Source organism: Tupaia chinensis, unplaced genomic scaffold (genome assembly GCF_000334495.1).
Source record: "Tupaia chinensis unplaced genomic scaffold, TupChi_1.0 Scaffold000361_2, whole genome shotgun sequence".
NCBI lineage: Eukaryota > Metazoa > Chordata > Mammalia > Scandentia > Tupaiidae > Tupaia > Tupaia belangeri.
The window spans coordinates 1079671-1096370 of NW_006159858.1; the positions used below are offsets into that span (position 1 = coordinate 1079671).

The window sequence follows — 16700 nt, forward strand, 5'->3', positions numbered from 1 at the left end:
CGGCATAGCCATTACGCCAACTACTGGTCCCTCAAAATGTATTTTTTTTTCTGTTACACAGGTTGAACTTCAAAAACTACATGCACCATTTTTACAACCACAGCCAACAAAAAGGTGAGTTTATCTGCATGCTAAAATATAATCTAGCAACATAATTTACATTAAGCATTTGGATGTTTATGGATAATAACTGTAGGATGGATGCCGCAGTACACAATAAATGTCCATGCAGACTGAGAAGGACAACTCTAATGAGATTTCCATAATTGCACAGCATATGTGATTTGCAGAAGCCTAAACCAAATCTCCCCAAAATCTAAACTTTTATTTAGAACTGACCCTTCATTTGCATCAAAGAGTGGTGAGCATCAATTACCAAATTACTTCAGGATATCAAAAAAGTCATCGTGCATTTTTGCATAGAAAAATACATCATGACTTTTCCCAGAAAATAAATTCACTGTTCTAGTTCAAAATATTTTGGAGCTGCCAAGAAGACAATAATAATAATAATAAACTTCAATTTTACATACTAATAAAACTGTACATTTTCCAAAACATGTTTATATTTAATTCAATAAACATATCAGAGTAATAGATCTCACCTGAGAAAGCTATTTGTTGGACATTTGGCAACGTCTGGAAACACTATGGTTGTCTAAAATGAAGGGAGGGAGCTGATGGCATGCTATTGGCATCTGTGGGTGGAGGCTAGGGATGCCGCTAGACATCCTACAGCACACAGGACAGCCTCCCACCACAAAGTAGTATCCCAACACAAACGATAATAGGCAAGGTTGAGAACTGCATTGGAGTGACAAGATATACATAGTGGGGCCAGCAGTTGGCATAGCGGTTATATCGCTGGACTCTCACACGGCAAACTGCGGTTCAAGTCCTGGACCCGGTGGCTTGAAAATCACGCTGGGTGAATGTGCATGCATACCCAAGAGCCTACTCAAGATCCTGGGAGGAGAATGAAAGAGAAGGGATTGTGGTGTGGCCATCCCTGCAGGAGGCGATTTCTCACTTTCTCTCTCACTATCTCTGCGTCTCTCTCTCTCTCTCTCCCTGATAAGGCAAAAATTTTTTAAAAATAAAAAAAAGATATACATTTTGGCAAAAACCTTTAAAAAAAAATAAAGTTATACATTGTGCCAAATGCTGAGAACACAAACATGAAACAGGAAATGGCCTCTGCTATTGCAGGCAGTCCATTTAGTGATGTGAACTGGCAGGTAACAATGACAATAGGCTGAGATAAGTGCTGTGAAAGGGGGTGGACAAAGGGCTATTAAAAGCAGAAGAAGAAGTACTTCAACCCAGAGGTCAGGGTACTTCACCAGTGATCACTTTCCCGCTAGCATCTGAAAGATGATTTCATCAAGTAAAAGAGAGTAATGTGTTCTAGCCAGAGAAATCACATGTGAAAGCAAGTGTCAGGCTGAAGCATTCCAGGGTCACCAGCACGATGCAGGGGACTCCCAGAGATGGAGACGGACAAGGATCATCTTTGCAGGGCCAGTCTGATATGGATGGAAGGTGATTAATAATTCAATGATAAAAAGTGATTTTTTAATGACATTTAAAAAACTATTCCAGGACTAAATGGTGGTACAGTGATAACACAATGCTCTACGATGCTGGACTCGCGAGGAAAGGTCCTAGATTTGTTTCACAAACTTGCCTGTGCACACCAGATACATGCATGTGTACCTGTGATCACGGCTGCCTAAAGTTGAGGGTGAATGGAGAGTGGCATGAAGACCATGTTGGGGGGACCTCACCCTCTCTTACACAATAAACAGCCTGTTCAAAGTATTTAAAACACAGGTATATGGAATAAAGAATAAACCTGGCATACATTTTTTGGATCAATAAGAGACTGCTTTGTTAGATCTGTAATGCCGTATACTACTTAAGTTGTTCCCACCCCCAGGGATATTTTGGTAAAGTCTGAGCAAAGTCAGATGTTCTGAAATATTTAAATATGTCTGTTGGAAGCACAAACTGGTACCAGAAGGGTGAGGAAGGTGGTTCTGGTGGGAAATAAGGCTGGACAGTGTCACCCTGATAGATCTTATACACTAAGCGATGGAGTGTGTACTTCCTACAGGCTGGATGGAGAGTCACTGGATGCTTACAGATGAGGAAATGGCATGATATTAATGTTGGAGAATCAGGTGGCAAGAGAAAAGCTATGGCATAGAAAATCTGAAGTATTTCAGATGAGAGATGAAACTGTATGAACAAGGCTGAGGCATAGGGAGGATGGCTTTGGATTCAGAGCTGTGGGGGGCCATAGGATAAAATAGGAGAGTGAAGGAGAAGAAACAGCTTAGTTTGGGCAACTTGACGGGCAAGCAATGAGAACAGAAAATTTGGGGCCGGCAGGTGGCATGGTGGTTGGGGAGCACTGGATTCCCACATGGCTGCCTGTGGTTTGAGTCCTCGACTTGGTGGCTTGCTTTCTCATTTTCCCTTTCTCTCTGTCTCTGTCTCTCTTTGGTCAAATTAAAAATTACTAATAACAAAAGAAAATTTTTTCCTAAATAAAGTTTTTGTAGTAAAACTAAAGATGCTCTCATCTGAACCTCAAGACAACCTGAAGTTATGTGAAATATGCAGATACAGTCCTGCCCAGGTTACAGATGAGTTTGATAAGGCTCTGAGTAGCAGACAGATTTGTCCAGGATCACCATATCCAGCAAAATCAAACAAACAAAAACACTGGCTTTAGAGCTCGGGACTCTCAGACCCGCATCAGGGTGCTCTCCTCTTGTGCTGCCTCTCCAGTCACATTTAAAGTTGGAACCAAACATGATCGTCATGATTCATCTGATTGGACCGTACGTAGGCCTCAAAAACTTTAGGTAATCTAATTCCAAATTGGCAAAGGCAAGTTAGAGGCTAGTCCACCTCCAAGCAAAGCCTATTTTCATTTTTGTAAGAATTTAATAGATAATTGCAAGTGGTTGTAAAGTTCAGGATAAATTATTGAAAGTTTTGCACAACTCATTCTCTACCTAGCATGTGTGTATGACCAAAATAGTATAAATAAATAAATAAATAAATAAATAAATAATTTTTATAATGTCATGAGCAATCTCTTTGGAATAAAACAAAATTCTAGCAATAAGGCTGTAGCAGCTACACACATTTAACATCTACAGGGAAATACTAAAATGGCCCAGGTGAAAAGCTCTGAACACCAGGCCAAGCACAGAACTGATGTTCAAAACTAGTATCCATCTCTATTTAGTTGTCAACTACTTAGGTGCATGCCTTCTTGTGTTTTTGGAAGCAAAAATATAAATACCATGCTTTGCCTCAGAGGATCCAAATTCTAAAACTCTCAAAAACATATACAACAATGTTCAGTGCACTTAAACAATATCACGTCTCAATAATAATAGCTGATACTGTTACGGAGCATCATTATCTGCCAGGCAGTAGGCCAAGCATCTTAAGTGGTTTATGTTATTTAATCCTATTTATATGACTTAGAATCATTACTACTCCAATTTTACACATACACACATACACACACACATACAATTCATAAAGGTGAAGTCATACAAACTTTTCAACGAGGACATGAATCCAGATCTATCTGATTCCAGACTTCACGTTCTCTTAAATCTTGCCCTTCCTATTTCCCACAGACTGTATTACCCTGGAACACAGCTCATAGCACATCAAGTTTCCAGAGTTCTCATCACCTTCCCTTGAACTTAACAGACATATAATTAGCCCATTGTCTTAAATCAAGTGTAGCTACTCACATCAGGAAACAGATTTCCATTCAAGACTTTAGATAATGTTTACCTGAGATCGTTTTTCTAGCAGTCATAAGCCAGCATAGGCAAAATACTCTGTGGGGTTCTAGCTCATGAACACAAATGGAAAATGCATTCCTGTCTACCATTCTTCTTTCCTTTGATCCTCTCAATGTCTTACTTTTATGACTTGTTTTAGCATATAATCAGTTCATTACAAGTGGAATACTGGAGACCAGCAGATGGCGTAATGGTTACATCACTGGACTCCCATGTAATCGATGGCAGTTCAAGTACCGGACCCAGTAACTTAAAACTCATGCCAGGTGCATGTGCACACAAGCCCAAAATCCCAAGAAGAAAATGGAGAAGAGATTGATGCATGGCCATCTCCCATGGGGGGAGGGGGCACAGGTGATTTCTCGCTTTCTGTCTGTCTCTCTAGCAAGTGCATGCACCCTAGAGCAAAAAATATCTCAAAAGTAAAAAAAAAAAAAAAAAAAAGAAAAAGAAAAAAAGGAAAAGAAAGACAAGAAAAGAAAAAACAAAGAAATGGAACATGGAAGGGGGATCAAGCAGGTGGCATGGTGATTAAGGGTGCTGGACTCCCATATGGCCGACTGCAGTTCGAGTTCCAAATCTAACAGCTTGCTTTCTTATTCTCCTTCTCTCTCTCTCTTGCTCTGTCCCTCTATGGTCAAAATAAAAATAAATAAATAAATAAATAAAGTTAAATAAAATAACTCTTTAAAAATGTTTTTAAAAAATGGAACATAAGTTTTTCTCATGACACACCTTCATGTGGTAAATTTACTATAAAACCTGTACAGATATATGTAGTTTAAAGACCATCTCGCTCCATCAGACAACTAAAAGTCTCAATAAATCTATGCAGAGAAGGGTTTAGTATGACTGACCCCTTTTGATGACCAACCAAGTAAAGCAATGATCTGAAGTATCAGCTTCGGAAGGGGAAGATGTCAGAAGAAGGGCCTCAATTCCCCCCTTAACTAAGTGCGTAAGCTTAGGCAGTAAATCTAAGTGCGTCTCTGAACCTCAATCTCATGATCTAATAACACGGAGATGCCAAACCTTACTTCTATGACATATATAAGAAGTGAATGATTGTGTATATAAAAGGTTTTATTTAATTGTCAAAAGGTGAATGTACTCATGAGGAGTGGGGAACACCCATCAATGGAATGTAGACATGCTATGATACTCTCTCCTCCATTTCTCCATCCAGTTAGTATCTGACATATGTGTGCAGATGTTATTTTTCAAGCCACTGGTGCCAGGATTCAAACTCTGGTTGACCATGCTTCTGTAACCAGTGGGCTACAGGGTTACCCTGTAAGATGTTTTAATACACTACCATGACATCAAAACTCTCAGTAAGTGTTATTTAATACTGTACAACCAAAAGCACCATAGCGTCCTTAGTTTTTCCACTTCAAATGCAGTGTGACTCCCTAAATAAAAGACAGGAAAGACAGTTGTCTAAGGAGGTGTGCCCCTTCTGCTAGATTGTCCATCAGTGGCTTTTTCTGTTTTCTAGACCTCTGCCTGGAGACACTTACCTGGGAGAGAGGGCATTCTTTGGCTAATGTGCTCTGGTTCATCTCTTTGAGCAGTTCCTTTAAGGCATTGCGGACTGTGGCATGGTTCCACTGCTCCGCAGGCAAGTCTTCCAACTTTGAACAACTGCAAAAACAGAAAAAGAACGAATGACACACAAACTTCAATAAAGGCCCAGAACTGAAGGCAACACGAGCGCAAGGCTAAATAAGGGAAAGGCAGCGAAACTATGTGTATAGGACCTTGACAGAGCCCGATGTGTCTCTTTAAGTTCATTAACACATTAGCCTATGAAAAATGGTCACTTTGGATATGAAGAAATGCTATATTTTTAAAAATATGTTTCCAGGGACCAGCAGTTAGCATAATAGCTATGTTGCTGGACTCTCACATAGTCGACCACGGTTCGCGTCCCAGACTCGGAGGCTTAAAACTCTCACTGGGCACATGTGTGTGCATGCCCAAGATCCCAAGAGGAGAATGGAGGAGACGGGATTGAGGCATGGCCATCCCCCCTGGGGGGGTGATTTCTCGCCTTCTGTCTCTCTGTCTCTCTGTCGAGTGCATGCACCCTATAACAAAAACCTCTCCCAAAACAATATATATATATGTTTCCAATGTGTTTATATAAATGATATGCAGGGGTGATTATAAACATTCCTCATACAATTTAATTATGGGGCATTCAATAATATAAACAAACACTCCATCAGATTTGAGATTGGAGGGCCCACCTTTCGCTGTCATAGAACAATTCAGAGATGTCACTTTCCTAAACAAATGATAAGTTTTAAGATAAGTTACTTAAAAAAAAAGACACTGATCATTCTTAGACAAGGATGGGAATGGTGAGGCACTAATGAGGTATAAATTCTCCAAAAGGAGAAAAATTCAAAACCCTACACTAAATCATGACTACCAGGCACTTTATAGTAGAAGACTACAAAGAACCTCTAACTTCTTCAGAGGCATAACTAGTTCTGGATACCATATCTGAAAAAAAAAAAAGAAGAAGAAAAGAAAAGAAAGGGGAGGAAGGGATGGCGGGAGGGCGACAGAAGTTAGGAGAGAGGGAGGAAGGGCAGAAGAGAGGAAGAGAGAAAGAAATCATCCCCAGCATCTCTCCGCAGGTCACGTAGTACGTTTCAATGAGGTGACCACAAGAAAGGGAAGAAAAGACCCCAGTGCCAGTGCATTCTTGGTAAATTAGCCACAAGAACAATCTTACTGCTCACAACATAAACCTGAAAACATCCGAGGTGTTTACTCTTCAAGTACTATGGGCCAAGCATTTAACCAGGCCTAAAGGACCCATTGAAGGAGGAGGGGCTATGGAAAGTTCCCCTCTAAGGGCTGCAGATTTGTAATGATTTATCAAGCTGCCCCTAGGTTACCACTTCACTGCTTCTGAAAACAAAACATAAAACACTTGGAATGTGGACTATAAAGATGCCTGGTGAGGTGCCCCGCCTTCCCTCCTCTCTCCTTTTTTCATTTCATCCAATGTCTAGAAATTAATGAAGACAGGACGTGCTGTTTTCTGCAGAGAATCTACGATCCATGGAGCAACTCCAAGAGTTAGGAAAGACAGCTGTTCAGAAACACTCACCTTTGTAATTGGATTTTTAACGTCACAACATGATAGACATCTTGTAGCATGTCGGCCACTGTCGCGTCGGGTGCATCTGTCACGTAACTGAGGGGGAGAGGGTTCCACCTCCCCAGCTTGATTATTCCTGCACAGGGAAGAAAAACATAATAAACACATATCTGCTATTTATTAAACCTTCCCATTGTTTGTTCAATGTTAAGAAAGTCATTCAATAGTCAACATTCAAGGCCCACTCAGATATTTTACAACCCAGTGCAATAATCTATTTCTCTCTGGCTGACAATTGAGTTGGTTAACTCTACAGGAAGACGGGAATAAAAGGATGAGGTTTAATCATGGACAATCAGTTCTTTTATGTTTTCCTGTTTCTTAAATTACTTAGAAAACCATACGGATACTTCCTTCCCTCAAAGTCTTGTTTCACATTCTAACTTGAGACTGATGCTAAATATACAAGATTGCTGATTTCATAGACCCAAAAAAAAAAGGAAGCCTTAAGAAAATACGAGATCTGGTTTTGAATTGTACGAGAAAATTCCTGTGTGTGGGCTCATCACACAGTTACATCCTGACTGTGGTGTGATTCCCAGTGCGAATAGCATTTGGAGCTGATGAAGCAGTTACAGTTCGCATCCAGATTTGCGTTTCACCAGGCACCGGGGCTGCTTTCCTGGGTCAAATGCACTGGCACAATGATTTGACCACAAATCAGAAATAGCAACGGTGTCTTCAACTTCCTTTCTTTTTTTAATCCCTCAGCTCTTTTTAGAGTGACAATAGCACCCTTTCCCTGTGGGTTTCCTGCCATCTATGGTAAACATGCATGACAATGGGAAAAGAGGAAAGATCCTGGTCAAACCTAGGCTCCACAGACCAGCCATTTTAGGAGTACCCTTGACACAGAAGGAATCATGGGATGGCTTGCACAACATATGGTGAAAATGCAAACTTATTAATGGGCCCATTTTATCTGGTACATAGCGCATATGTAATACTGATGATGAAGAAAAAGAGAGACCCATTTCACAAATGACACAGGGTAACAAAAATCATTAATACATTTGTATGCTATAAAAGGTAAAGAGGTCCCTGGGATGTCACACTGTCACATATAAAAACAGTTATATTTACAGATAAAAGAAAAAGAGCACTTTTTATTTATACTGATTGATAATAAAGGTGAGTCCAATGATACCGTTCTTTAAAAAATTTTTTTTCGTATCATCAAAGAGAGAGGGCACCTGGATACCCAAGTGAATTTTTTAAAGAATTATTTAATTTTTTTTTTCATTTATTACAGGGCACATGAGCTCACCAGAGAGAGAAAAAAATGAAAAAGCAAGTCACCAGGTCAGGGAATCGAACTGCAGTCAGCCCTGTGAAAGTCCAACACCTTAACTACCACATCACCTGTTGGCTCCCCCAAGTGAACTTTTAAAACTTCAAAATGATGCTTTCTAGCTATGGAGTAAAATTCCAGCAATAGGAAATGAACTTTCTGGGCAGGGCACGTCCTGTCCAGGAGCAAAAAAAAAAAAAAAATGAATGCGCAATGCTTGACATAATGCTTGAAAACAGGGAATAAACAGAACAAAAATATTAAAATGATGCACTGTTTCAGTATTAAGATTTAACAATCTGGTGCTGAATATGCTGCAGTATAAATAGTGCCTGGACTCAAATCCAATAAAGTAACACAGCTCTCATTCATAGTACCGTATGTCTCCAGCTCTGGCTCCTTAAGTCGCATTTTGCTTGCCAAGAAAAGCTGTTTTCTTGTGGGGATAGTTTTCGTAACATTCTCTCTCATGACAATGAAAAGTGCACAGCACTCAGAGTGTAGTAGTCATGAAGTGAACAGCTAGGGCCCACTGGACGGCCACCCACAAGAGGGAAGTCTGCTCCCTTGCCTCCTCTATACCTTCTGACACTTGAAAATGCCAAAAAGATACCATATAACATGTCTAACCTCTTTCCTTTCTTCAAAAAAAGTCATTTCGCAATTTTATATTCCTTTCAAAAATCACTATCATGGGGCCAGCCCCTTGGCATAGTGGCTGAGCACTGTGCATCAGAAGACAGATTCCACACAGCTCACCACAGTTCGAATCTGGGCCCTGCAGGGGTGATTGGAAAACATGCTAAATTTATGTGCCCAAAATTCCAAAGGAAAGGAGAATTGGAGGAAGGAGGATTGCAGCGTGATCATGCTCCATTAGGGGATGCTTTTTCTCTGGTAAGTACACACACCCTCTAACAATTAAGAAAAGGGGGCAGGAGAAAAAAATCATTCTCTTAAACCTAGCCATGATAAACCATGTTAGTAGATGCTGCTTCTAGATAGGCTCAGCCACATGGGAGGCTTGGTATGATTTCCTGACCACCCTAAAAGCCAGACATCTATAGTCCTGCTATTCAGAAGGCTGAAGCAGGAGGATCAAGGCAGAGCATGTGGCATGATGGTTGAGGTGTCTGGATCCCATATGGCCAACTGTGAGGTTCAAGTCCCTGACCCGGTGCCATGCCTGGTGCATGTGTGTATGTGCCCAAAATACTGAAAGCAGAAATAGAGGACAGGAGATCGCAGCATGGTCATCCCCCATGGTGGGTGCTCTCTCACTTTCCCTTTCTGTGTGTGTATGTGTGTGTGTGTCCAATGAGAGCACAATAGCACATTTCCTCTATAAATTAAAAATATATCTTTATTTAAAAAAAAAAAAACAGCAAGAACTGTTTTTTTTAAAAACCCATCATGATCACCCCAAGTTGAGTGTAAGTAGACTGTGTTTTAAAGGCATGCGTTTTTTTTGGTTTTTTTTTATAGAAACAGGAGGAAAAAAATTAAGTCAGCAGTTGTGCACTATAACAGGCTAGTAGAAGAAGCAGATTTTTTTTTTTTTTGAGAGGTTTTTGCCATAGGACACGTGCGCTCGCAGAAAGAGAGAAACAGAGAGACAGAAAGCGAGAAATCATACTCCGGAGGGATGGCCACCCTGCAATTCCTTCTCCTCCATTCTCCTCTTAGGATCTTGGGCACGCACGCACACGCGCCTGGCGTGAGTTTAAGCCATCGGGTCCGGGACTCAAACTGCGGTCAACTACATGGAAGTCCAGCAACATAGCCATTGCGCCAACTGCTGGTCCCAAGAAGCAGATTTTGTGAACCATTTTAGTGACTAAGAATATGAAGGTAAGGGACCAGCAGTTGGCATAATGGCTATGTCGCTAGACTCCCATGTAGTTGACCGCGGTTTGAATTCCAGACCCAATGGCTTAAACTCACACCAGGCGCGTGTGCGTGCGTGCCCAAGATTCCAAGAGGAGAATGGAGGAGAAGGGATTGCAGAATGGACATCCCTCCGGGGGATGATTTTTCACTTTCTGTCTCTCTGTCTCTCTCTGTCTTTCTGGCGAGCACACGCGCCCTATGGCAAAACCTCTCCAAAAAAAAAAAAAAGAATATGAAGGTAATATAAAAAAATGAATTCTGCAAATTTCCATGCACAATGCTACAGGAGAGTCATCTGTGCTGCGTGTCAGTGGTCCACTTACTGCAGAGGTGCGTTCCATGAGGAAAACATACCACAATGCAACCAGACACAACAGAATATATCTGTATGACTTCATTTACATGAAATACAGGAACAGGAGAAACTAATATACAGAGACAGACATCAGAGGGATGGGCGCGGGCTGGACTAAAAAGAGATGTAAGGGGCTTTCTTATTTTGGTTGGTGGTTGCATGGGTATAAAAATTGTCAAAATTCAGGACCGGCAGATGGTGTGGAGGTTGAGGTGGCCAGATTCCACATGCCTGGCTGAGGGGTTTGAGTTTTGTGCACAGGGGCTTGAAAAACACATGGGACGTGTGTATGTCCATGCCCAAAATTCTCAGAGGAAAACAGTGGAGATGGGATTGTGGCAGTCATCCCCCTTGGGGGGTGATTTTTCATTCTCCCCTCATCCCCCAGAGAGGGCATGCACCCCATAGCAAAAAAAAAAAAAAAGAAAGAAAGAAAAAGAAAAAGAAAAGAAAATTCATCAGATGCACTATGCATATATTGGATTCTCAGAAATATCATGCGACATATTTTTTGCATAGAAGAACATAGAAAAATACATCATTACTTTTCTGACAACCATATATAAATTATACCTCAAAAAAATGGAGGGGAGGAATCTGCAGAAAATAATAGCTACATCGCTGAACTGGAAATAATAATCTTTATTTAGGTAAATTCTCTCCCCACCTTGATGAGCTGGAAGGAGACTTGTTTGGGCTGGAATTAGACACACACAGGTGTTTTCACAACACTTAATACCTCCACATAGAGCAGCTGCGCAAGTAGGTTTCTACATCTTAGGAGAAAGACATTAATGCATGCTATTTTCTCAGGAGGTAACATACAGTTTTTGCACCACACTGACTAATTTGCACAGCCCTGGAAGTTATGCTTTATATTCAACTATCTACCAGGGTCTGCAGACATGAGCTCCTAGGAGGGCTATGTCCAGAAGGCCACTGTCCTCCAGTCACTCAGGGCCTTGGAGTGAACTCTTTTTAATAAGCTTTTCCTTCAAACAGGATCTCTGTCTAATGAATTAATCCTCTTTGAAAAACATTTCTGAGCACAGTCCCCCTTCCCTGATATAAAAGAGACAAAAACATTACTTGGAATAGTAGTCAAGTGTTAATTAAGAAAATCAAATCGGGAAACAGTATACCATAGTGACTAAGAATGCAGGCTTCCAAGTCAAATTGCCTCTGTTCACAGCCTGCCTCAGATACCTAGTAATTACATAACCCCAGCCAGTTTTTAAATTTCTCCATACCTCAATCTTCTCATCCATAAAGTGGGACAATGAAAGTGCTGACCTTACAGGAATATTGGAAAGCCTTAATATAGAGCCCGGATATAATTCACTCTCAACGATTGTTTAGCCATTACTTAAACCATTTTAATACTTCTTAGAGGGAAGATGTAGTCTAGGTATTTCAAAAACTATTGACTCGAGAACTTTTTTATGACCTGATTATCTTATGCACATGCCCGTAAAAGGTCCTTACCTATTTTAAATCCTTTTAAAAGAAGGATTGTATGTAAATTATGTCCCAACTTCTATTCTCATCCCCACTATTCTTCCATTTCTTCCAATCATGCATTTCCTCAATTCAGTTTTTCCATCCTCGTCCCTCAATGGCTCCTTTCCTTTTACCAATAAGTAGATTCAGATCACCTCTACTTTAAAGAAACAAAAACCCTATGACAACCTCTGTCTCCTCAGTTTCTTATTTTTTGCACATCAACTTGCCTATGACCACACCTCCGATGTTTTCCTCAGTCCTTTACCCATGAAGAGTGACCTTCAGAAGGGCTGGCTCAATATGGTTACCCAGAGTAGCAAGGTAACATCATTAACAAGGAGGAGAGCCCAGATTCTTTTCAAAGACCATACTCTTGCTCTTCTTGTTATTGTAGAAGTGACACTGGCTCAAGTGTGAAGTGCAAAAAAATAAATAAATAAAAATGTAAATAATTTGGTGCCAACTTTTAAAAGGCCTTGAACACCTGACTCATTAGCACACTGCATGGGTTAGAGATTAGGAAAAAGGTCTGGCGTCATAAGTGGGGTTTATGTCCAACCTCCTCTGGTTGTCAGTCTTACACTTTGGGCAAGCTGTTTAGTCTCTTTACATGTCAAGTTTCCCTATCTGTAAAATGAGGATTCCTAACCCTTAGGGTTATCATGAGAACAGGAATTTAGGGGACCAGCAGTTAGCATAATGTCTTTGTCGCTGGACTCCCATGTAGTCGACCATGGTTTGAGTCCCGAACCTGGTGGCTTAAACTCACGCCGGGCACATGTGCGTGCATGCCCAAGATCCCGAGAGGAGAATGGAGGAGAAAAGATTGCAGCATGGCCATTTCCCGGGGGAGGGTATGATTTCTTGCTTTCTGTCTCTCTGTCTCTGTCTTTCTGGTGAGTGCATGCGCCCTATAGCAAAAACCTTTCCCCCCCAAAAAAGAAAATGGGAGTTTAGGACTGGGATTGCCACATAGTAAGTGCTCAGTAAAAGTTAACGCAAAACATATTCTTGTACATTTCTGAGTTACACATAACACCAACAAAGCAAAGCTTGAGGAAATTAATCTATACTGGGATGCAACTGTGATTAAAAGAGGAAAGCATTCTGAAGGGAGAAAAAAGAGTTAAAGTTATGCAATGTGTTTAACTACAACCATAACAGCCTCTTCCTGGCTTCTAAGGAGGAATGCAGATACCTCAAAAGGCTACAATGTAGTAACTGAAGATAAAATGCAAAGAAAGATCACATGCCCTTTGGAGGTAATTCCTGACTCTCAGAATGGAGAAATGTCAGTACTAATGGCATTACTATAAGGATCTAGATGCTATCTCCAATATTCACACTTGGAGTGGGTTTTCTAACCCTAATTTTTATTTATTTATTTATGTTTAATTTTTAAGAGAGATTTGTGCCATAGGGCACATACATTCAGCTGGAGATAGACAAAGAAATGGAAAGCAAGAAGTCACCCCCCACAGGGGATGGTGACGCCACAATCCCTTCTTCTCCATTCTCCTCTTGGGATACTGGTCATGCATGCACACACACCTGGTGTGAGTTTTAAGCTGCTGGGTCCAGGACTTGAACCACAGTTGACTACATGGGAATCCAGCAATGTAAGCATTACTCCATCTAATGGTCCCTACAACTAATTTTTTAAATGAGGAAAACGAATGATATTAGATTGGATAGTACTTTGCATACATGCTCATGTGTGTATACACAGACAACTCAAGTCCAGTGAGGCACATAGTAGGTACTCAACACATGGCAATGGTGATTCTCATTTCTTCTCTGAACATTTATCACACTGTATGTAATATTTTGGAAATTTATTTAATTGTCATCAAGCATATATGCTCACCAGACAGAAACAAAGAGAGAAAGAGAAAGAGAGAAAGAAAAAGGAAGAAACCACTCTTGCAATGGAGTGTAATCACACATGCAATCCCTTCTTCCATTTGTCTTTCCTGATGGGATTCTAGACATGCACACACATGCACCCAGCATGTTTTTCAAGCTGCCTTGGCAGGGTTCAAACTGCCATTTGAAGTACAGCTTTTTTAACTATGGGATCCGCCCTGTCTGGAGTATTTATTGCTAATAAACATTCACTTCTAGATATTTTACACATTCTTTGAATTCTGCATAGGGCCTAATTCCATCCCTGAGCAAACTACCTGAACTAATCCTTTCTTCACAACACTGTACAATAAATATTATTGGTTTATTTCTGTATCTTATAAGGAACTTTTATCACAATACCCCTTCATATTAAAGTTTGAAGAGTTTTTGTTTGTTTGTTTGTTTTTTGTTTTAGGTTTTTTTTTTTTTTTTTTAGAAAAGAATCGCTTATTTTATTTATTTATTTCATTTTCACATGAGTTTTTGCCAGAGAAAGACAGTTGGGGGTGTGGGGTGTGGCAAGGAAGAGTGAGAAAGCAACTGCCAGGTCTGGGACTCGAACTGCAGTCAACCATGTGGGAATTCCAGTGCCTTAACCACATCACCTGATGGCCCCTGTTTTGTTTTTGTTTGTTTTTTAAATAATCATTAGTTTATGCTCATGAATATAGCAGAGAGTCAGCTTTCTACTTGGAAGTGAGCTAAAGATCAAAGGAGAGTGACTCTCCAAGGGTTTCAATGGGTGACAACCAAGATTAGACTTCGGTCTTCATTTTGCAAGTTTATGGACTACTGGACTTTCTTTCCAGCTCTGCTACTGCTATTCTGACCATGTGCCCGTGTGCCACTGTCTGACCAAATGACGGGTCTCTAGAGAGCAGGGCATATTATCTCATCCACAGTTGCACATCAGGCAGGGTCTTGGCATACAATATAAAACAAAGGAACGAAGAGACCAATGGGCAAACAGGTGACAGGCCCAGAAGACTGCAGAGCCAGCCAACTGTGAGACTTCTCTGGAAAAAATGGTTTTCCACAGTAGTGCCATTTCAGATATAAACATTGTTTCCCAGATCACCTTTATTATTTCCAAGGAATTTATCATCTGCAAACATTTTAAAAATGCCTAGTGTTGAGGACGGTTACAGATGCAGTTTCAAGGTCTTTCAGTCACAAATTATGGGCCTTTATTTTGAGGTTGAAATTCATACAAATGTTAACATGATTGAATTGAGCGCAATATAAATAAAACTGTTTATATCCAGACAAATCTGTTCACTAAAATACAGAGTACCAATCCACTCTTTGTGTAATGCATTCAGACCAAATAACAAAATGCAATTGGAGGTAAATTTCCCATTAGTGACATAAAATTAGGTTGGGAATAGAGGCAATTTTTGTCTAAAATTAAAAAGATGCAATAACAGAAACCCATTTTTTACTCCTTCAATGCAGCATTGTGCCAGAGTCAGAGAGTTACATTGCACCAAAAAGAAATATCGATAGTTCTTGTGTTCGTATTTGATATTTTATCAGTTTGTAATCTATCTCAAAGAAACCAAATATTCTTATCAGCAAATATATAATTCATATCTTTAACATTATTTCTCCTAATTATATAAAAACAGAGGAATAATAATAATACCCATTATAGTGGATCAATATTTTGATTCAGGTTTTTAGAATGTCAATCATTTCTAAGATTAAAATGTGATGACACAATCGAACTGCAGTCAACCATGTGGGAATTCCAGTGCCTTAACCACATCACCTGATGGCCCCTGTTTTGTTTTTGTTTGTTTTTTAAATAATCATTAGTTTATGCTCATGAATATAGCAGAGAGTCAGCTTTCTACTTGGAAGTGAGCTAAAGATCAAAGGAGAGTGACTCTCCAAGGGTTTCAATGGGTGACAACCAAGATTAGACTTCGGTCTTCATTTTGCAAGTTTATGGACTACTGGACTTTCTTTCCAGCTCTGCTACTGCTATTCTGACCATGTGCCCGTGTGCCACTGTCTGACCAAATGACGGGTCTCTAGAGAGCAGGGCATATTATCTCATCCACAGTTGCACATCAGGCAGGGTCTTGGCATACAATATAAAACAAAGGAACGAAGAGACCAATGGGCAAACAGGTGACAGGCCCAGAAGACTGCAGAGCCAGCCAACTGTGAGACTTCTCTGGAAAAAATGGTTTTCCACAGTAGTGCCATTTCAGATATAAACATTGTTTCCCAGATCACCTTTATTATTTCCAAGGAATTTATCATCTGCAAACATTTTAAAAATGCCTAGTGTTGAGGACGGTTACAGATGCAGTTTCAAGGTCTTTCAGTCACAAATTATGGGCCTTTATTTTGAGGTTGAAATTCATACAAATGTTAACATGATTGAATTGAGCGCAATATAAATAAAACTGTTTATATCCAGACAAATCTGTTCACTAAAATACAGAGTACCAATCCACTCTTTGTGTAATGCATTCAGACCAAATAACAAAATGCAATTGGAGGTAAATTTCCCATTAGTGACATAAAATTAGGTTGGGAATAGAGGCAATTTTTGTCTAAAATTAAAAAGATGCAATAACAGAAACCCATTTTTTACTCCTTCAATGCAGCATTGTGCCAGAGTCAGAGAGTTACATTGCACCAAAAAGAAATATCGATAGTTCTTGTGTTCGTATTTGATATTTTATCAGTTTGTAATCTATCTCAAAGAAACCAAATATTCTT

General features: G+C 40.1%; 1 protein-coding gene across 1 annotated transcript in view; it reads right to left on the bottom strand.

Moving 5' to 3' along the window:
• The window catches only part of SATB2 (SATB homeobox 2), a gene marked incomplete in the record, with an annotated part of 229944 nt that overhangs the window by 134539 nt on the left and 78705 nt on the right, over positions 1-16700 (bottom strand). The window contains 2 exon segments of the mRNA XM_027773618.1: positions 5360-5483; positions 6967-7093. Coding sequence (XP_027629419.1) covers positions 5360-5483; positions 6967-7093 — 251 coding nt within the window.